The 21,476-nt window shown below is 32.1% G+C and overlaps 1 protein-coding gene and 1 long non-coding RNA gene across 3 annotated transcripts in view; one reads left to right on the forward strand and one right to left on the reverse strand.

Moving 5' to 3' along the window:
* Positions 1-921: 921 nt before the first annotated feature.
* The window catches only part of LOC148613338 (mediator of RNA polymerase II transcription subunit 14-like), a 29,121-nt gene continuing 8,566 nt past the window's right edge, over positions 922-21,476 (reverse strand). The window contains exons 12-37 of the mRNA XM_088586692.1: positions 21,376-21,444; positions 20,828-20,867; positions 19,209-19,337; positions 17,578-17,659; positions 16,568-16,727; positions 15,529-15,724; positions 14,326-14,372; positions 13,622-13,750; positions 13,205-13,281; positions 12,710-12,821; positions 11,988-12,036; positions 11,536-11,673; positions 10,830-10,921; positions 10,244-10,393; positions 9,770-9,844; positions 9,134-9,210; positions 8,679-8,796; positions 8,073-8,318; positions 7,433-7,589; positions 7,093-7,191; positions 6,306-6,508; positions 5,176-5,299; positions 3,385-3,446; positions 2,814-2,921; positions 2,316-2,444; positions 922-1,841 (exon numbers count right to left, since the gene is read on the reverse strand). Coding sequence (XP_088442818.1) covers positions 1,599-1,841; positions 2,316-2,444; positions 2,814-2,921; positions 3,385-3,446; positions 5,176-5,299; positions 6,306-6,508; positions 7,093-7,191; positions 7,433-7,589; positions 8,073-8,318; positions 8,679-8,796; positions 9,134-9,210; positions 9,770-9,844; positions 10,244-10,393; positions 10,830-10,921; positions 11,536-11,673; positions 11,988-12,036; positions 12,710-12,821; positions 13,205-13,281; positions 13,622-13,750; positions 14,326-14,372; positions 15,529-15,724; positions 16,568-16,727; positions 17,578-17,659; positions 19,209-19,337; positions 20,828-20,867; positions 21,376-21,444 — 3,111 coding nt within the window. The 3' untranslated portion in view covers positions 922-1,598. The remainder of the gene's footprint in view (positions 1,842-2,315; positions 2,445-2,813; positions 2,922-3,384; positions 3,447-5,175; positions 5,300-6,305; positions 6,509-7,092; positions 7,192-7,432; positions 7,590-8,072; positions 8,319-8,678; positions 8,797-9,133; positions 9,211-9,769; positions 9,845-10,243; positions 10,394-10,829; positions 10,922-11,535; positions 11,674-11,987; positions 12,037-12,709; positions 12,822-13,204; positions 13,282-13,621; positions 13,751-14,325; positions 14,373-15,528; positions 15,725-16,567; positions 16,728-17,577; positions 17,660-19,208; positions 19,338-20,827; positions 20,868-21,375; positions 21,445-21,476) is intronic.
* On the forward strand, positions 15,746-18,948 carry LOC148613339 (uncharacterized). Of its 2 annotated transcripts, none has more exons than XR_015923347.1 (4): positions 15,746-15,834; positions 16,560-16,656; positions 17,946-18,323; positions 18,798-18,948. It is a non-coding gene; the product is annotated as an uncharacterized LOC148613339 (long non-coding RNA). The 2 variants fall into 2 exon arrangements; XR_015923348.1 differs by having other exon boundaries at positions 17,946-18,108; positions 18,798-18,936.

A 21,476-nucleotide genomic window follows, 5' to 3' on the forward strand; every position in this document is an offset into this window, starting at 1 on the left:
TCTTTTCTGAATCTCCGAGAGCAGATTTCGTAAATGTAACTCCTCCTAAAAAATGATTTTTTGCAAAATATCATACAGAATAAAACCTTCTCTGAGAGGATTTGTTCCTGACCAAGTCATACCAATGTCTCAATATTTGAAAGTTACTGCTTCTCTGCCAAGCATGCTGTATATAGAAGATAGAATGGCCAGTTATTGGCTCAGAGTCAGAATAATGAGTTTGAAATGTGGTGACATGTCTTCCTGTGGGCTGTTGATTCTGTGTGATAGTACATTAAACATCTGGCTCAGGGTGTCAGACTAATACAAAGCAGGGTCTGTTCAACTGATCAAACATTATAGTACTGATACGTGGGAGATATCTGCCACAGGACAATAAACAACAGATGTAAGAACATGGTAAAAACCTGAAGTAGGTTATACTGAAATTGTTTTGAAATTTTATTACTGCAGTGATTATCCATTGTGTAATGCATTAATAGACTGTCCATGTAAAAATCAGGTATGATATGGTTGGCACAGGACAAAATTTATTCCACTGAATTTTTTGTTCCATTGTAATGTTTATATCATATGTATGTCAAATAATAAAAAGATATTTCAAAAAGACATTTGATGGCTCGGAAAACAATTTTAAAGTTCCCTAACAAAGCAACCAAATTTTGCATAAAATTTAATATTTATCTCCCTTTTTCAATGAATTTCAATGCTTTCTATGTATTTTTTTAATAATCATTGAAACAGTAGTATTCAGCATTTTTTTCTCTTCAAATGTTGCAATTAATCAACAACCAACATTCAACTTTGAGAAAGGATACATTTGTGATATGAAATTGATGAAATTTTTTTGGAAACAAAATTTATCATGTGCAATCCACTGCCTGGTTTTTGCATGGACACCCTCTTAAAAAATCAGAAAAATTTCTTTCAAGCACTTTTATTGTCCAATTTACAAGACATGATCAATAAACTTTACAACATTTCTGTCATAAACATGGATTTTAAACACAATATACCTTGTCATTTAAAAAATGCACCAAATGACTGATCCATGATTTACAAATATAAAAAAATGTAAACAAAATATGTCACAGGAATACGAGTTTTTGACAATGGAATGGCAATAGAATTTTAATTAGTTTTCTTGTATTTTAAGTGACCAAAAAATATTTTCCTATCTTAATTTTACTTAAAGAGAGGATATGGCTTTCTAAGCATTCACTTGACAGATAGTAAATGAGTGGGTAGGTTTCAGTGGTATTTTCATACATAGAAAGAATTAAAATTTGGGGAATTTCATTCAACAAACCAATTTCCACTATATATATACTATAATGTAAAGAAAAAAAATCATGAACTTACTCATAAACAAGACTGAACAAAAACAAAAATTAATACCATTATCAAGTAAAACATTTTCATTTTAAAAATGTTGTCCTCTTTTATAGCATCATTGACAAAAATAAATCAATCTGCATTACAATTCAGAACAAATTCATAAATTTACATATAGCTTCTGAAAGTTTACTGATAGTTGCAATCAGTATAATGTTTGAACAATGAGACACTTTTTCAAACTTGTCAAGTACAAAGCTTTATCAACCTTCAAACTTTTGAACAATGTCTCGTATGGAGGGAAACACTACACACTCTCCAGCATTTTGATACATGTCACTAAAGCGTTTTAACACATTAGATATTGCAACAAACTGTGGAGTATGTATCTGCCGACTTGATGGAAGCGTCATTTGTTCCAGTGTATTTTTGTGAATGTCGTATAACAACTGCATGAACATGGTCGTTGGTTCCATACCTTGCTGTACATTTCTTGTAAACTGAAGCTGAATAGCAAATAAAAGAAAAGTTATATTAATTTTCATTTCTGTATGAAATGTACATCATTTGCACAGAATTTTTGCCCTATCTCTTTACCTGTTCAATTCTTCCAGTTTTACCCTACCAGGGCACCTGATTCATATTCCCAGTTTTTACCTTACCAGTGCACTTCTTCCATATCCCCAGTTTTCCCATACCAGTGCCCCTGTTCCATAATCTCAGTTAAACCTTACCAGTGCACCTGTTTTGCAAGAGTCCAGGTTAAAAGAAATTTTTTTATGAAGTTCCTATGATCTTTCTATGGGTTTTTGTATGTACTTCATCAGTATTATGACCATTAGATGACATTTATGCATATGTAATCACCCAGTATTTGCTTTTTAATACATTTTATTGTTTTTGTTTTATTTTTGCAACAATCTAACCCCTACAATGCTTTCAGCATTTTGATTTGTATATCCCATCAGAGAAATACTTACCATGAACAACATTTTTCCTGAAGCCTTTTTAAATACCACAGCAGGGGTGCCTGCTGGGGCTACATACGCACATGCAGGGGGTACTGTAAGACACCACTGGATATTCCACTTATGTCTGTTATCTGGTACCTAAGGATTTTAATAGAAAGTAAAAACTAGCCTTCTTAAAAGTTTTGTTTTTGTTTGTCAGTATGTTAGGTGGATTTTTCAAATGTTTAACAAATAAAGCTTTGAAATAAATTCTATATTCATATGCTTTGAGGAGTTTAAAAACTTTCTCAATAGATGTATGCTGTGTAATAGCCACTTTCAAATGGGTTTTGACTGTTCCTTCAAGAGAACTTATCAAAATCAAAATGCTTTAACATAAGACTAATTCTCTATAACCTTAAAACAAAATTTTTAACTTAAAGCAACTGCTGCTAATAAAATTCTCCTCCCCAAAAAAATTCCTGAATATTTTCATCAAATGTTGGAGTCATTGCTAACTACACTTACCAGTTCCATTCTCATGATTTCTAGACAGTCTTTCAGAACTCTAATTGGTGTCCCTATCAACCTACAGAAAGCTCTCACAGTGTTCAACTTATATGGTGGACAGGCTACCTACAGTTATAACATGATGTATTATAGAAATTTCAATCCATCAGTAGGCATTTGTTACCTATCTCATATGATATTCAAATGAGCTGCTTGCTGAAGATTTGTAAAAATAAAACAGCTAGAATTCATTTTATCTTGTATTTATTTGAAGTACCCTATAAGTGTTTTTTATGCATAGATCTATTCAGTAGATGTAGGGATACCTGAATAAGAATAATCCCCCGCCCCACCCCAATTTAGTGTTATTCCATCTCATGTGTATATATGGTAGATTAGGGATCTCAATTATTTCATTATGCATGTTATGCAAAAATACAACAATATGCTTATTTAATTTCAACATCATTACAAACTTGCCAAGTCAAAATTGTAATGATCTTGAAAATTTTGTGATATTCAACATTCACTGATTATGAAGCCTATAAATATGCTACTTCCTCCTAAATGCCTCACATCTGGTCTTTACCTTTAGTTCAAAGAATTGTTGTATTACATCCAATACATCTGCAGGGAAATGATCTCTCAAATCTGAAAATAAACACCAGCTTTTTCATACACTTATCATACTATTACCTCAGAAAAATGTGTAGGGTGGGTATTCTTCAATCTAATGAAAAGCACTGTAGTATTTTTTGCATTCATAAAATCATTGTAATATGACTTTCATATTACTGTTTTTCATTTAAGCATGAACTTGAAACTTAATTTTGCACATTTATAATAATGAAGCACTGTGAAAGTACTATAGTTCGTGGGCTACCAATTTTCGTGGTTTTCACTGGTAGGCCAAACCATGAAATTTGGTTCTCAGCAAAAAGGAGATTTTCATTGATGTGTATACAAAAAACCTAAAAACTACGAATTTAAGAATCCACAAACTTGTGTTTCTACCATAATCCAAGAAAATAGGTATCTACGAATTAAAATACTTTCACAGTACTTACAAAGGTCATTTCTATAAATTTAAACAAGTTTAAACAAGAATTGAACACGAAATTTATATTTTTTTTTCTCTTTAACAACAAAACAAGGTTGATTGTTGTGTAGAGTAAAAAAGTAGTTCTGAAGACCTGAGTGTGTCGTACTGTTTGTTCATCGACAAAAGAAAAATTTTTTGGACCAACCAAACACTGCATTTTTCATAAATTGTGCACTTTGGTTTTGAATTCGTACATTTTGAAAAAGTATCTCTATTTTCAATGAAAATCCTCCCTGTCTAAGGGAATTTGACTTTGAACAAAAACCACAAATATTAGTATACCAAAACCATTGTCATACCTGTTTATCTATGGAACAGTTCATATGGGACATTCTGTCTCATAAGGATGATTTTTACAGAAAATGAAATTTTGGATGTAAAAATAAACTAAAGGCTCAAGAGAGCCTGACACGCTCACCTGGTTAACCATTTGCTTATTTGAAAAACTTGAGGAATGAGACAGGCTAAGTTAAAATCAACTAAATTGTCAAATGCAAGAAATGCTTTCGATAGCATTTTCATGACCTGAACCAGAATTTTGCTAAAGGGAACAATTTTTGAATTTTTTTCAAAAACCTGTCTTATGACCCCTAAGTTCCATTTTTAGTATAGGCAGCCATATCTATTCATGGATTAAAAATCACAACAGTCATTTTGAGCATAATACACTAAAGAACTATTACGCTTATTTTCATTCAATGATCTTAAATGGTTTTAGAGAAGATTTTCAAAGTTTTACATGTGAAAAAAAAAAAAAAAAAAAACTGTTTCAGGGGTTGTAACTCCTACATCAGTCAATAAATGGTTTTGAAAATTTCGACATAGGTCCTTCTCATGATGCTGAACAATTTTACCCATGCCGGAAATTTGCTAAAGGCAATGGTTTTTGAGTTATTTGCAAAAAACTGCAATCTGACCCCTATCTTCTATTTTTAGTAACAGCAGCCATGTTTTTTCATGGATCAAAAATATCAATGGTCATTTTGTGCAGAATACCCTAAGGAACAATCATGCCAAGTTTAAAACCTGTCAGTCCAGTAGTTTCAGAAGAGAAGATTTTTAAAAATTTGTCCACGACGATGACAGATGTCAAGTGATGGCATAAGCTCACTTGGCCTTTGGCCAGGTGAACTGAAAAAAAAAAGTATTTTTCACAGAAAATATCGTAATTTTAACAAAAATATCCCACAAATCTTCCATTTTTATTCTAAATATTTCATTTTTTTCATGTGGGAGGGTTAACAGGTATGCATTGCATTTTCCCAAAATCTGACTAACCTGGTGTGGCTTGTGCATTCAGATGAATGGTCTGGAAAGTGTTTATGTTGTAGGACACTCTGAACTGTAAAATATCTGTCTTAAACTGAATCAAATGTGGTTGAGAACTCTGGACTGTAGTCAGCTGTAAATAATTTACAACAATTATACCACATCCCTCATGTTTTTAATTTATTATAGTTGGCGGCATCATGTATGCCAGGTTCGAGATAAAGGATAAATACAATCTACTTAAAGGTGAAAGTTGAAAATCTTCATTTCAAGTCTGGTATAAGTACTTTATCTTTCATCTGGATTCAGTTTTAAAAGAAAGAACAACTAGAAAGGTAAAGCAACAATCTTCAACTGGTCAAAAGTCATGATATTTGATAACTATTCTATCTCATCTCAGAAATCACAATTACCAAACCAGTACATGTCTGGACCTGGGTCACCATCATATATTTGTTAGCACATAAGTATTTTCAATATGTACATAAACATTAATCCAATTAAAATACTACATTGTTGATTACAAATTTTCATTTGTAATGTCATAATAAAAGCATATACTGCTGAAAAAATTGCTAAGTTCAACATGCTTAAAATGTAGGAAAAAATTAATCAAATTTCTTTATAACATGAGGTGCACATTTTCAATATAAATATAATCATCATGCAAAGTTTGAATAATATTGCTTTATTACTTTTTTAGTTACATATTACACAAAGTAGGTACCTTCCACAACATAACATGACAAAAATGGCTAAGTTCAAGGTGCTCAAAATGAAGGAAAAATTTAATAAAATTTCCCCTTAATTAAAAAAAGCACATCTTCCAAATATATATAATCACTGCACAAAGTTTGAATAACATTGTTCAAAGACTTCTTGAGTTACAGATTACACAAAGTGATTACTCATTAATGTGACAGACCCAGTATGAACAGACAGACAGAGTGTAGCGTTGGTGATGCAGATAAAAAGAATTCTACCCCAATAAGCTCATTGGAGTTTAAATCAATTTTTCACTCAGAACCTTAACAATTTCATTTAGTTTTCCTAAAGTGGATCATTGATAAAATTTGGAAAAGTCTATGACCTCCCTCTCTTGAAATGAGATTTGAAGCCCTAGCTTGCAGTCCTCGTACCTCATCTTCAGCTTGAATGATCCTAGGTAAATGTTTTCTCAGGAAGGCACAACCTAAGAATCTCTCAAGTGGTGACACTGAACACAATGCTCCTGGTAACAAATTTGGTGTCAACAGGGTATCAAATGCTTCATTAGATAATAATGTTGGTACTGAGGCAGCCCAGGCCTTCTGTGGTAAAATTCTGGAGGCATGGCCTAGCACTATTAAGTAAATTAAAAGAATTGGCATATTATTGATAGCTGAAAGCAAATGAAATAAGAAATCTTCAAAATACAGTAATATTCTGTAAATGTATTGATTTTTGAAGTAACTAACTTTTCTCAGGACAGAAAGATCAAACTATTTGCGGTTCCTACGTTCACAGTTTCAAAACTGTGATAATTCACAGTAAATGATAATTGCAGGTACCACATATTGCAGTTATTTAATTCGCTGCCAAAAATGAGTATGTATACACTGTATAAAAAATATTTACATTACTTCAACCTACAACAATAAAACTTTGTGTTCATCCAATCAAAAATAATGATTTAACAAAAAGTTGATGTCATTTCAGTTTGAAATCCATTCTTAAGATATGGCATACCTATATAAAGCTTCTGTCAAAATATAAAGTGGTCATGATAAGTAATTGCAAAAAAAAAAAAAGAAAAAAACTGCCATAAAAAAGTTGTTAAAGGATGACCAGACAGATTGACAACATAGTCAATTTATAACTTCAAAAAAACAGACATAAGAATTTTAAAACAATGCAAAATCCTTGAAAAAATGCAAAATTATTTACCTGAAGGTTTAGATGGATCTGTATCCTTACTGATGGTCTGTGGTGAATGTAAAGCAGGATGTCCTGGTGATGTGGCATGTCGTGATGCAGGAGAGGGACCTATAACAGACACCAATTAAATCTATTAAATGTGAAAAAAAAAAAGAAATAAACAGAAAGACTAAAAATTATTGAAATAAAATAAGTTTTTGTTAACATCCCAAAAAAGCTTGAAAGCAAGTAGCCTGTAACCTCATTAAAAACTTTTTTTTTCTCAAGTGGTGAAATGTACAAAGCAGGAATTAACACAATGCCTCTGAAGGTAAATTTGCCATGTGTAAAGATATTGTCAGAATCTTACCTTGAGGGGTGACAAAAGATGAAGCAGGAGATGGCATAGTGGCAAATGTTCCAGGTGAGTTGATGTTGATGGTTTGTGGTGGGGCAGGAGAACCTCCAGTCAGTAATGTGGCTGGAGAAGGAGTCCCCATCAGATTGGTAGATGGAGATGGAGCAATCTAAAACATAATCACTTCATCAATAATTAACAAACTAAGACAAATCTGCAGTGTGTAAAACATTCCTTTATTCTTCTTGCTGTATCAGTGAATACCTTAACTTTCCAAAATAAAATTATACTAGCCAGCTTTGTTTAAGTATGAACCTTTAACACTGAACATGAAGTGTCAGGTTGGCAGAAGTGACTTGGGTTGCTTAAGACAAATAAATCTGTATGTCAAGGGTCATTATAATGCTAGTCATGAAAATTTCACTTGCAGCTGAAATTTTGGTACAAGCAAAATGCAGTTTTTACTTGCCTTTGGTGAGTTGGCTGGTGGATGTCTTAAAAAGTGACACTGTGGATTTGCTTTTTTTTCCTATAGACCTAAAAATGTCTTTTTTAAGAAAAATTCTTTAAAATCTTTATAAATCTTTCATTTATGTTAAAAACCAAATTATTTTGTCCAATCCAGTGAACCATTCTTTTTTTCTACACTTACCCCTGGCATTCTAGCAGGAGATGCTGGTGTATGAGGATTAGAGGGAGGGGTCATAGGACTAGGAAATCTAAGTCCTGCACTGTCCTGTCTCCTGGATGCTGGAGATCCAATAGAAGGCTGAGACATACTGAAAACATCTACAGCATCGATTCCAATTGGTGATGGTGGGTTGTCATCTTCAGCATTTGATATGCGGCGGTTATGTACACCAGCAACTGAGTCATCTACATGCATGTTCAGGAAAGCCTGAAAAAAAAGTAAATAGATAAATTAAACTTAAGAAGAATTAAATTTGAAATACAAATGATCTTTTTGAGAGAAAATTGAATAAAATACATTCAGCTGAAGCTCACAAAAAGATGTATATCCTGCAATGTTCTCTCTATTATAACAATGCAAAATTATGGAAAAATATTTTTTAAGAGATGGAATCATCAACCGAAAAATTTCTGGATGTAGGAATTGCAGGTACTGGCTAGAAATATTGTACGAACAAATACACAACACATTAACTTCAAATCAAAATGGGTAAATTCAAAAATTTCTTTTTCAATTAAAAAAGTCTCGCCTGAATTCACATTTTTTTTTGTAATCTTGATGCAATACCTTAAACATAGGAGCAGGATTGAATCCATCGACAGCCTTAGTGTTGTCAAACAAGCTGAAAGCTCCATCTCTTAAGGCTACAATACCGTTGCTACGGAAATGGACATCAATACATATACTGATCTAAAGTTAAGGTAGAAAATCAGCATACCATTCATTGATTCTGTTTCACTTATTTCAATACTGTAAATGTTTTTTTTTCTATGAATGGATTTTCACTTTTTATTTGGAAGTCAAATATGTGAAAAAAAATGTGACCTACATTTAACGCTATACAACACAAAATTGTAAAAATGAACTGACTTTATAAATGCCAGAAAAAAAGTCCATATACATGTATATGCAGTTTCAAGCATGAACAACGTAGTAGAGTTTTCATTTAAAATAATATTTTGCTTATTTTGAATAATTCAGAAAGCATTTTCCAGACTTCCAATTCAGTTACAAAAGGATACACTTGTCTGAATGAGATTCTAACATGAGTTGGAGACTGTGGCATAACTGCAAAGTTCTGAGACAGCTGTTTCAGGTTCTACAATATCATAGAAAAGGTGTAATTTCATAAGAAAACATTTGTTAAAATGCAATTTCATAACTATATCAAACATCACTAAACAGCAAAAAATCTATGCAGAAACAAAATTGCATGAAAATATGAAACGAACACCTGAAAGTCAAATTTCATAGATCCTCAAACCAGACCGTTTATTACTCTGGAATCTTTATAATCCAACAACCTGCCTAATCATACCTACAGTGAGTCAGATCAGATAGGTAAGTTACACTGTATATTACACCACACCATTAATATTTTTGTATTTGTAATAACCATTTTTACCAAAAAGGACACACAAACTTCACTTGCTTCTGTCTCTTAAAACTATCTGTAGTTTCTGGAACCCATTCTTTGCTAGTCCAGGTCTACTTTCAGTTTTTTGTGTGTTTTACTTTTCTGTTTTTTTTCTGTTCATGTTTTTGTTGCTTTGTTTTTACTCCTAGATTTTTATACATTGCTTTGAGTATGGTATCCTTGATTTCAATTTGCAGTACTCTTCTGTACTTTCAAACCCCCTCACCAGATTACTACATACCGATGCACCAGCATGCATAATAACTGTAGGCAGTTTGTTGATAGACATCAAGGGAGGACATGTTTCATGTAAAACCTGCCAAAAAATAAAACTTGACTGTAACACATATATGTAATAAAATTTCAAATAAGACTGATTAGCTAGACTGATTTTAATTAAATATGATTACATAAACAAATTCAAGTCTTATGAATTGTGTTCTAAAGCTTACTTGTTTTCTTTTCAAGCTGAAATTTGCTCAGCCACATAAGAATATCATTTTACTCAATTTTTCAAACATAACTTAAATCCACAAGACTCTTTTTTAAATATAAGGCTTGTTAGCAGAACAAGTTGAGCCAGCGGGTATCTGACCTGAACAAGATGAGTCACTGAGCATTATGCCAAAACAAGTTGAGCCAGCGGGTATCTGACCTGAACAAGTTGAGTCACTGAGCATTATGCCAAAACAAGTTGAGTCAGTGAGTATATTACCTGGACAAGTTGAGCCAGTGAGCGAGTATTGTTTAACTCCTGTTGTAGCTGTGTTAACATGATAACATGTGGGTTGATGGTAGGAGATTGTCCTGAATTCCCTAGTGTCAGCTGGAACTGTTTAGCATCACTTCTCCACTGTATGTTCACCTATAAAAATCAAAGTTTATTTGGCTACAATAACATAAATCCATCGTTTTGACACTGAGAAGGTGATATTTGATATATAGGGAGCTGCTAAGTAAGGAAGATACAGGACAATAACAGTATGTCTTTAAGGATAGTATGAGACATGATTGAATAAACCTTTGGTTTACTGATTCTTTGACTGCCAATTACATTATGGTAATTAGCATAATGATACTAGACGTAAAAGAGGAGTTTCAAAGATTTTTATATTAACCTTTTCTTTTTTACATTAAAAGATTAAACTATAGTTTAAACTAGCTAAAGGTATCAATTGTATTTTGTTTTTTTATCAAAATTTAATTGGCATTCACAATAAAATCTTTACTTCTCCATATTTCCTCTACATTAAAAGTTTCTGGTAGCAACATTTTTCCAATTACAGAAACCTCTCACTTACCAAGTTAGTCCTGTTAGGACCGTAGAGAATTGTCAGTCTTCTGTAGGAAAATGATTCAATATCCACATACTGATGAAGTTTGGTTCGTGAATCTGAAGTGACATAAATGGCTCCATGGTAAGGCAGTGGTTATGAATTGTACATACACGTACATTATCATTGAGAATTTATTCATGGACTGTATTCACACCCTAAAACATGATCCTCTTTTCCCCATTTTAAGAGAAATTCAAACCTTAGTTATTACCTGATTAAGTCTATAAAGTGATCAAATCTACAAAATGTTCAAGAAGATTCTGCATGGGGCCATAACTAATAACTCCTGCATGGGGCCATAACTCCTGAATGATAAATGCAATATACAGCATATTCTAACATGATCAGTTTTTATAGTCAACATTTTGTTAAAGTTTGAAGAGACTTGATTGAGCTGAGACTTTTAATCATAATCAACAAACCTGGCAAACACACCAATTTACATGAGGTTCACTATATACCTTAAGTCAATGAGCAGGAGATGAAAAACTCAAATCTCAAAAATACATAGAATCAGTAATGGAAGCTTTAAGGAAACACATACATATACACAAATAAGAAATCTTTGACCAGGTTTTACAGAAAATCTATACAGCTTTCTGTTAATGTAAATATTAGACTTAGAAAACCCATAGAATTATACAAGTAGTATGTGGCATTCAATACCTACCATTATATACTAGTGAGAAATCTTTGACCAGATTGTACAGATTGGCTGTAGCAGTCCATTCATCCAATATGTTCTGTACAACTTTCTTACTATCCTCAGACTTCAGCTCACACATATAGGTAACTCTCTGTATTGGTCCTAGAAATAAGACAATAAAATAACAGGTATACTGTGAATTTCTCTTCAAATGATAATTTATGCATATGAAGGAAATTGAAACGATTCATCAAATAATTTTTGTGTTTTTGTCATTTTCTTTGGTAGCTGTAAATCTTTCAGCCAAATTGTTTCCATAGTTATAATCAGGATTAATAAAGTAACTGTTTGGATGGTACAATATTTTGCACATATGAACTCTTAATTGATCATTCTTTTCAAAAATGACAGTAAAATTCACATAAATAGGTGCATTGTGTTGGTAAATAAACCTGTTTATAGAATGTATATGGTACCTGCTTCCTTCTTGTTCACAGTCTGTATTGGTGGTCTGGCAAATATGTACTGAAAATATAATCATTGAAGACTGCTTCAACCAAACATAAAACATGTTTTTCATACCTTTAGGACCAATATGGATATATATGTTTTCGAGCACATACAAAATGTAAGAGTATGTGATTTCAAATTCATAGTGAAAAAAACATAACCCTTTCCATATACAAGTATGAAATACAATTAAAAACATACAATTACCATATGACGTTTATTTACAAGATTTTCATAATTCAATTTGTTAGTCTTACACATGTATATTTCATGTTTGTTCTAAAATTATCAAAAACATATGACATTTTAACATGTATGTTTTTTCGTTTTTTTTTAAACAGTAATGCAGTAAACAAATGGCTACAAAAGTATTTTTTGTTGTTATGGTTGATCGGTTATATCATTGAATCTTACTGAATAAAATCAATAAATAAAATAACAACTAAATCAAATAAGTATAATCAATTAACCACAAAAAGATTACAATATTATGGAGTACGCACTTCAATCAATAATTTGAAATTTTGACTAATGTTTTGTTATTTTATAAGTGCTGTGGACATGTAGACTACTTAATTCTGTGTTTAAATAAGAACTATTAAGATTAAGAAAAACATAAAAGACAAATATTATAATGACAATTATGAAAAACTTATCAACAAGACAGTGCAGAAGTAATTTATATTACCTCTGCTATCCAGTGTCTGAATGGTTTACACAGTATTCTGATCTTCAGGGACAGTAAGACTTTCTTTAGGTCGTCCATCGTTTCTTTACCGATTCCTGCAACATCTGGCATACTGAAATACAGACAACAGTTTGTTGAAATGTTCACATTTCTACAGAAAAAGACAAAGACCTATAGCAAAACTCCTAAAAGACATCAGCTCATCAGGTAAAACTCTGCACAAAAGATAGCAATTGATCAATCGAACAGATATATTTAAAGGCAGAATACATGAGAGATTTCTCAATAATCGAAAAAAAATCAAAACTACAATTGAATTATCTACCCTTTAAAACTATTTAAACTGACAATTTTATAACATGCATATTTTAAATGGTACCAAGGATAAACTGAACATACAGAGAAAGCCAGACAGAGTTTGAGTGTTTGAGGGGATATATAATACATTTCAAGACTTTTTTGTCTTGCTTTTTATTTGTTATTTGTAGTACAAACCTGGCAAGAGACAAACAGAAACAGGTTCCTTCACAGTCTACCTGAACTCCTGAATGTACTACACCATTTCTCTGGAACTACAACAAAATACATCTTGTCAATCAAATATGTACACATTATTTCAGGAAAAATTTAGAATTTAATTAATAATTCAAAGCTGCAAAAGACATGTGTATGTTTGTGTTTAAAGTTACTGATCAGAATTTAGAACAAGTTGGTCATATGACAATGTAATATATTAACACATATTTATGTTTTTTTTCTGTAAACAGCTGACAATAGTGGCCTACTTAGTAGTCATGTAAGAAAGAAAGTAACATAACAGAATGGACCAATTACAGGTTGCTGACAATGACATGTTAAAGATTACTACAAAAACTCAGCCTTCCTGTAATATAAACACCTGTAGGTACTTACCTCTAGACCAAGGTTGACAAAAGCTAGCCTTTCTTCACAACTGGACAATAAATATGTCAGTTCTGGCACCATGTACACTGATCCCTTCATTTTCTTGCTTTTTGGCTCTTCATATTCTCCTAACAACAGCTGAAAGGCAAAGGGATAGAAAAACTCTGAGAAAGCCTGCAAACAGAAAACTCCCACTTCCAAGTGTACAATATGTGCTAAAACCATTTAGCTAAGCTGCACTTGCATTATTTTGACAACTGTCTTTGTTCATGTCCATCTGCATATAATGCCTACCTTTCCAAAATCTGTTTAGGAGTAGCCATTACAAGATATGTGAACATATGGAAAGACAGACAGGATGATTCCTATCTACTTAGTTTATACATATTTATTAAGTAATTTGCATATTTTAACTTCAAACCAAAACAATATCTATTTTATGGATATCGTGTATTCATATATGTGTATGAAAAAAGTCATAAAAAATTTAATTTGACAATACAACACATAATCATATGTATAATTTCATGATGTGAAAGCTGCAAATCAGCTCAAAACAAGCCAGATTCAACTTTTCAAAATGAGTTCAAGTTATTTAAAGATTTGAATTTCCATAACAACACTAAGTATTGCGGTTCTGATCCATGAAACATTGATTTAGATCATCATGTATGCTCACGTTTTCTCACTCATATACATGTATATGTACAAACCTTTCGCTTCTTCTGTTGTATTTCAAAATCAGTTTCTTCAGATTCAACTATTAAGAGAACATAACATATTAATGACTATGTATGAATTCCCAGTGAAGAAAGAAAAATCAAAACAAGAGATTATAAGGTCACATTATGTCTAATGAACTAGGAAAGTAAATTTATCACTATTTTGTTTAAAATCCCATTGATCTTCCTATACAATATTTTTCAATCTCGCGCCAGTCAAGTGAGAATGAAAATTATCACTAGTTTCTATGACATCATGTGACATACAAGCAACAGCATAGGCAAATAACCGTCTCTTTGTTTACTACTTATGAAATAATGGCTGATTTGAGGCAATTTTGTCTAATCTACAATGGAAAATGATTAAATACAATAATTTACCCGATTAGAATGAATATATCCCAAAATTATTCCACAAATTTTAAACACGACCATCATAGTTAACCGATTTTTTTTCAAATAATGAGTATCATAGCTGCACAACACAAGTGATGTTATGTAGCACATCGCTGAAAAATAGCCTCGAAAGGAAATTTTGCAGTGCTTATAAAACTTACATATTTAGGTCAGGACTATCGAAAATAAAAGAAAACTAATACCTTACAATTCAGCAAAACAGCGCTAAGAAGACCTATTCAACCATTTCTGTCAAAACTGAGAAAGGTAGACAAGGGTACAAGTCATCATGGAAAAGCAAGATACCAAATAATTAAGCATTTCCTGCGATAAAAATCTGATAAAAAATGTCCATTATGTACCACCTGAAGAATTGCTTCGTCAATTGGTAAACAGAAAGTAGATAAGTGAGGAACCTGAAAAGGGGAGACATGGCAGAAGTCATTATGCAAAAGAAACATACCAAATATCTAAGTATTCCTTCATATAGAAGCTGAGAATGGATGGACTGACAGACAAGATGATTGCAATATAGCCCCAGCTCTTATGAGTGGGGGTATAATAAATAAATGGAAATAATGAAATAAATCATATGATTCTTATTCTTGTTGTGTTCATTTTGATAAATACATAGTGGTAGAGCTGGGCATTTGAATCTACTGAATAAGTGATGTAAGTTACTGGTACAAAGAATATGAAATACTTTAATGGTCTAAGTGAAACAGAAAGTAAGAGTAATATAAAACACTTCATTGTACGAACAGTGGTAAAAGTTACTATTACAATTAAAAGACTTACCAAATACTTTAGTGTATGGACCATGAGTGAAAGAGAACTCATCTAGAGGATACAATCTTCCAGCTTTGAGATAGAGTTTGGCCCCTAAATCTTCAGCTAACTCATCATCAGTACCATCAGCTGTACAAGGAACAGTGTCCAACATATAGTACTTGATGTCCACCTTCCTGTTCCTACTCTCCTCTAATGCTACTACCTGTTGTATGTACAAAGGAAAATTATATCCTTCTCTCATCTAATACTACTAACTGATGGTTCAAATGAGAATTTAGACATTAGATCTTACATTTTTAAATGATTCTAAGGGTAATGAAAAATTGAAACGACCCTATCATCAGATCTGTTAAGTAGTAATCTTTCTAAAAATCAGACAGATGGTGATTCATGCATTTCAAAAAACCTCCGAATTCAGTTTTATTTCTTGTTCAGAAACAGTAATAGATCACATAACCAGTCTTAGTTTTTCATTTGGGTCTTGTACTTTTGAGATAAAATTTATATAGATTACACATGAAATTAGCACTTACAAGAGTTATTATTCTTGATTTCCTTTGATTTGGTTTGTTTTAATTGGAGATAAATGTATGAATTTCTCAAAAATGCAGATATGAATACAAAAAAGACTTATGTCCCCTAAAAATATAACATCTGAAGATCGAAAAATCATTGTTCCGTGGGTTTTTCTACACCATGAATCATCTGTACCATAGGTAGTGTCTGAATTTAATGTGGACTGGCACTTAAGCCTATTTGTAATATTCTGATTTATGGTTTCTTGTGTAATAAAAAAATATTGTTCACCTATAAATGTTTGCACTGTGTCTTTTTTTCAGCAGTTTCTGCAATCAATCTTCTTTCTCACTGTTTTAAATTCGAGATTGTTCCTCAAATCATATAATAATGTTCTTCAAAGAAAATATTCATGACAGTTTTATGATCACGTCAAAGGTCTTATCACCAATTTTTGGAAATTGAAATTGTCATGACAATCAAAGGGTACATATAAACACATACATATATTATCATTGCAGTGACTTACCAAGTAATGAGATGACTGCTTAGGGACCCTAATATAAAATCTTGACTTTGAAACATCTTCCAATGGATGCCCAGGCATATTAACAAGAGGTAAATGTCTCTGGCATACTGTTGGCAAGTACTGAACTGACTTCTCACATCTTGTCAACACTAACTGAAGTCTGAAAGTGGAAGTAAAAATAATTTAGGACTGTGACACTACCTGATGATGCATCAACTATTCCAATTTAGCATGTTTTGAGGGTATTTGGTAGTCAAAGCCAAAGTCAACAGATGAAAAAAATGCTGTATTTGCATATGTCTGTTTTCCATGTCTGGTCTTTGTCCCTGGATTACATTCTTTTGATTACCGCTATAACCTTGGTTTCCTTGATTACTCATTCACAAACTTTATAATAAAAGTTTAGATTATTGCAAATTATAGTCAGCCGCATTTTTTCTTATACTGACAATAATTTCTTAATTTACAGTAAGCTATAAAGTGCAAGTGTTTGTAATAATCAGGCAAATGGGAAAAATCAGACGTCAAAATCTCACTGATCTGACAATGTAATATCACTCAATAGAGTTAGAAAAATGAGGTTTTCACAGAATTAACTGCCCTTGAAATGTTCATTTTCAGTGCATTTCAATGAAATTATAACTAAATGCACCAACATGATATGGGAAATTTTGTCTTTTTTCCTTGATTCTGATGGTGCAGATAGTTAGATTACACTATCAAAATGATGGGTTTTTCATACCATGTTTCACCCATTGCCTGATTCTTACAGAGACTGACACTTAAATTCAAAGAAAAAAAAATTTACATAGGTTTTTTGCCTCCATAAATTTGCCTTATAGTAAAGAAAAACGGCATATGCACTTGCAACTTTTTAGTCTCTACTGCAATTGGTTTGTTTACTTGTAGAACTTTCAATTTCATATCAACATCTCTTTACAAACAAAACAATTATTTGAGAATATTGTGACCAGATATAACAGAGCTCTTCTTAACAAATTCAACATTACCTCAAATTATTGATAAGTTTTCCAAGAGATTTCCATTCTCCACTGTTCAAACAATCTTCTAAATCCTGCACCTCTTGAACTTCTGTAAAAAAAGACAAATATCCATGAAGTCTTTAATGAATGGCATGCACGCATTGATATATGAGCTTTTCCTATCTCAAACTGTCAGCAGTACATAATATTTTTTTCTTCAGAAATTGTAATAACATTTCGTTTACTGATGGTGCAATAGCTCCCCCCTAAAAAAAACAAACTTTCACTCAGTATGATCCATAACAAAAATGTTTGCAAGCATGTGACACTTTTTACTGGGAAAAGTGACTACAACAAAATCCCTCTGTGCTAATTTATTTTTGTGTGCATTTTAGATTGTACAAGACAGTTGCCCAGGGCATAATCTAGACGGCAAAATGGAGATTTAAGTCACCAAGAATTTTTTAAAATAGTTAAAAGTTGCCATTTCGTGTTCTTTTAAGAGAAGTGAAGTCACTGTGCAATTTGAGGAAAGAGAGAAATTTCTAGTCCTTCCAGGTAATAAACAACTACAACGGCAGCATTTTTTGTAACAAAGACAAAACTTGAACTGGAAGAAGTTCACTTAATTTTCATCAGTTCAAAGCAATCCAGGGAATATTTCACCCATTCTATTGACTAGGATAATGGATAAAACCATCAGAACTTATTTGAATGAAACATATTCAACTTATTGAGTTCAAAATCAAATGAAAACAATCACACAAGATAAGGTACATGTATATTTTGTTTTCCTTGATTAAATATGTAATTTGATGGCAACAATTAATTTATTTACACAATGAGAGACTCTAAAAGTGATGTCAATGGTTTTAAAAAACAATTACTAATTGGTAGGTTTAGCTTGGATCACAGTTATGTGTATGAGTGCACGTGGGTCTGAAGTGAAACTTTGCTTTGATAAAGCCAAAATAAAAATAATTAAGCTAACTATTTTCACTTATGAAAAAATCAGGGAATTTTATTGGATAATAGACTGCCATATCAAGGTGCAGTCATTGATTTATCAATTTAAACTATAAATATTAATTATTTGAAAATAAACCCACTAAACAATGTACATGTAAACATACATGTACATGCATGTCTGCAGGTTGATTTGTGCTTTGTATCAATTATAATACAAGTATACTCATCATAATGTCAGAACAGAGATGATTTACATAAAATATCTTATTCTTTTTCAGGAAAAGACCACATGAAGGTGCAGACCATTCTTAGACTTTGAGAACATGCTACTAAGAAACAAGTTCTCAATGACAATCTGATCTCTTACTATCTTCAATTACAGTTACTTATTATACATGTACTTATTCATCTGCATGTATAGAAAATGAAATTACAGTATTAAACTTATCTTATTTGTTTATTATTTAGAAGATACATGTCCTTAAGATACAACATCATATCAATGCGATAAAAAATTCTAGCGGCAAAGTATGATCTCTCCCCATTCCAGACTCACTTCACCCTATCACTCCTGGAAGTCACTTCTCCTATGGCTATTCACTCAATCCTAGAATATGCCTTGTTGCCTAAATAAGCATTAAGTTAAAAAGTCAAATGGTTAAAGTTAATAGCTTTACGTATTTATTTACCCTCCCCACTACAAAGTGAAACCATTATAGCTCCTCTCTGTGAGTCCATCATGACACGGAAATGTTCAAACTCCAGGGTTGGATTCAGGATTGGGATATGTAAAGCTACAGGTAGGTCCTTCATTTCACCTGGAATCAGAAAGGTATTAAAACTCATTAGAATACATTCATAAGGGAATAACATGGGAAATGACTACATATGAAAATACAGTATAACCTGTTTAACTGAAACCCTGAATAAACATGTCTATATCAAACATCTACAAGGATTCAAATTCAAAATGACACTTTTTTTGTCCACTTTTGATTTCCCTCTAGATGACAATTGGTTTAAAGCTTAGAAAAATCCTCAACCTTCCACTCATGAAAGAAAAGTACTGAAGTCAATTATAATTTTTATTCACTTCGTAAGTTTCGTTCTACTTTTGTTTTCCTTGTCGGAATTTTCTGTGTAAAACATATTGAAATATGAAGACCAATCTATATTTTACTGCTTACTTCCTCTGCACTGCAATACAAAATCTTCTATTTATCGCTTTTCTTAAACTTTCATCATGTAAAAATATGAAGTTATTATTTTTTATCAGTATTTTTCACACAGAAAGATTGTTTGTTTGTTGGGGTTTAACGTCCAAGCAGCAATATTTCAGCTATATTCAGACGATGAACATAAAATTGATAATAAAATGAACATGAAATGATGATGAAATGAAAAAGGGATGGGACACAAGGACAATGGGGTCTACAAATTTTGATCGCCACTGAAAATAGGGAGAGGTGGGTAGGGTCGGACAATTTAGCCTGCTGTGGCGGAGCCCTATGGTTCCTACACCGGGAGAATACCACAGTAGGGTTCTTTCACGTGCGAGGAACATGGCATCTTTCCCAACACGGTGCACCACTATGGTTTGCGGTCCGGTTTTCCGTATTATAGCCTGACAACCCCAGCATGTAACACGCCAGCTGCTGCTGTGATGAGTAGTTGCTGAGAAAAACATGTTACAGATGGAGACAAGGACAAGAGTAAAACAGTATACCACTTCTCCTTTGGAGCAGGGTAATAAGCCAGAACAGCATGTAAACAGTTTTTCAGATTAAAAATTTGGTAAATCATGAAATATCGTAAAGTAAAGAAAATTCAATGACAAATTGTATTATGACAGACAGACAGACAAATCTTAAATTCTCTACACAACAGTAATTGTAACATATGTTTTTCTTAAGTTTGTTGGACTGAAGTACTAAATCATGGAAAAACCTTGTATCAGCAAGTTATATGATAAACATAAATTCATATCAATACATAACATATGTTGTTTTTTATGATTTGAAACATTTGTTGCAATTTTTCCTGTGTAAAATCTAGCAAGTTCCTTGAGTAGTGTATAGAATTACTTACACTGACAGGTAACAACTTCCTTTGGAAGTATATAGAATTACTTACAACAGTAACAACTTCCTTGGGTAATGTATAGAATTACTTAAACTGACCGGTACAACTTCCTTGGGTAGTGTATAGAATTATTTACATTGTCCAGTAACAACTTCCTTCGGAAGTGTATAGAATTACTTATACTGTCTGGTAACAACTTCCTTGGGTAATGTATAGAATTACTTACACTGTCCGGTAACATACTTCTGAAATTCCTTGGACAATTCCTAAAAAGTTAATTCACAACTTTAATGATATGTATATATAATAACTTTTCATACTTACTAATAAGACTTTCTTATGCAAAGTTCATGTCACTTATTTTTGATGTATCACTTTAACAACAGGAAATGTCTGATTTTTACATGGATCTGTACTTGATTATACACATATATATGTATATGTGCTTCTTCTAAAATTGCTACATACATGTCAACTTGTTGTTTCAGTCTCTGCCCATTGGAATAAATACATCAAATTTATTGGTCTATTCATTTTAAATGTATAACCAATGCACATCATGAAGATTTATCTACATGTATAAGTAATCAGACACAAACAAAATAATAACCAACAGTCCTTTACACATAAGTGTAAAATTATTTGTTAGTTTTGACGTCTTAATAAATCAAAGTATTACAACTTCATAACTTTCAACTAATTTAACACTTACAATTTTTTTTTAAAAATTGACTATGATACATATGGTCCTAAGAAAATCATACATATTTATACCTTTAGTTTGGCATGGATTCTAACTTCTATTGTCTGCATCAACAGTCTTTCTATAGATAAGTAGTTACTCTGAAATATAAGATAAGTAGTTAAACATCTTT

This window comes from Perna viridis, chromosome 6, assembly GCF_037379345.1.
Source record: "Perna viridis isolate PV_CMFRI_1.1 ecotype Kerala chromosome 6, ASM3737934v1, whole genome shotgun sequence".
NCBI lineage: Eukaryota > Metazoa > Mollusca > Bivalvia > Mytilida > Mytilidae > Perna > Perna viridis.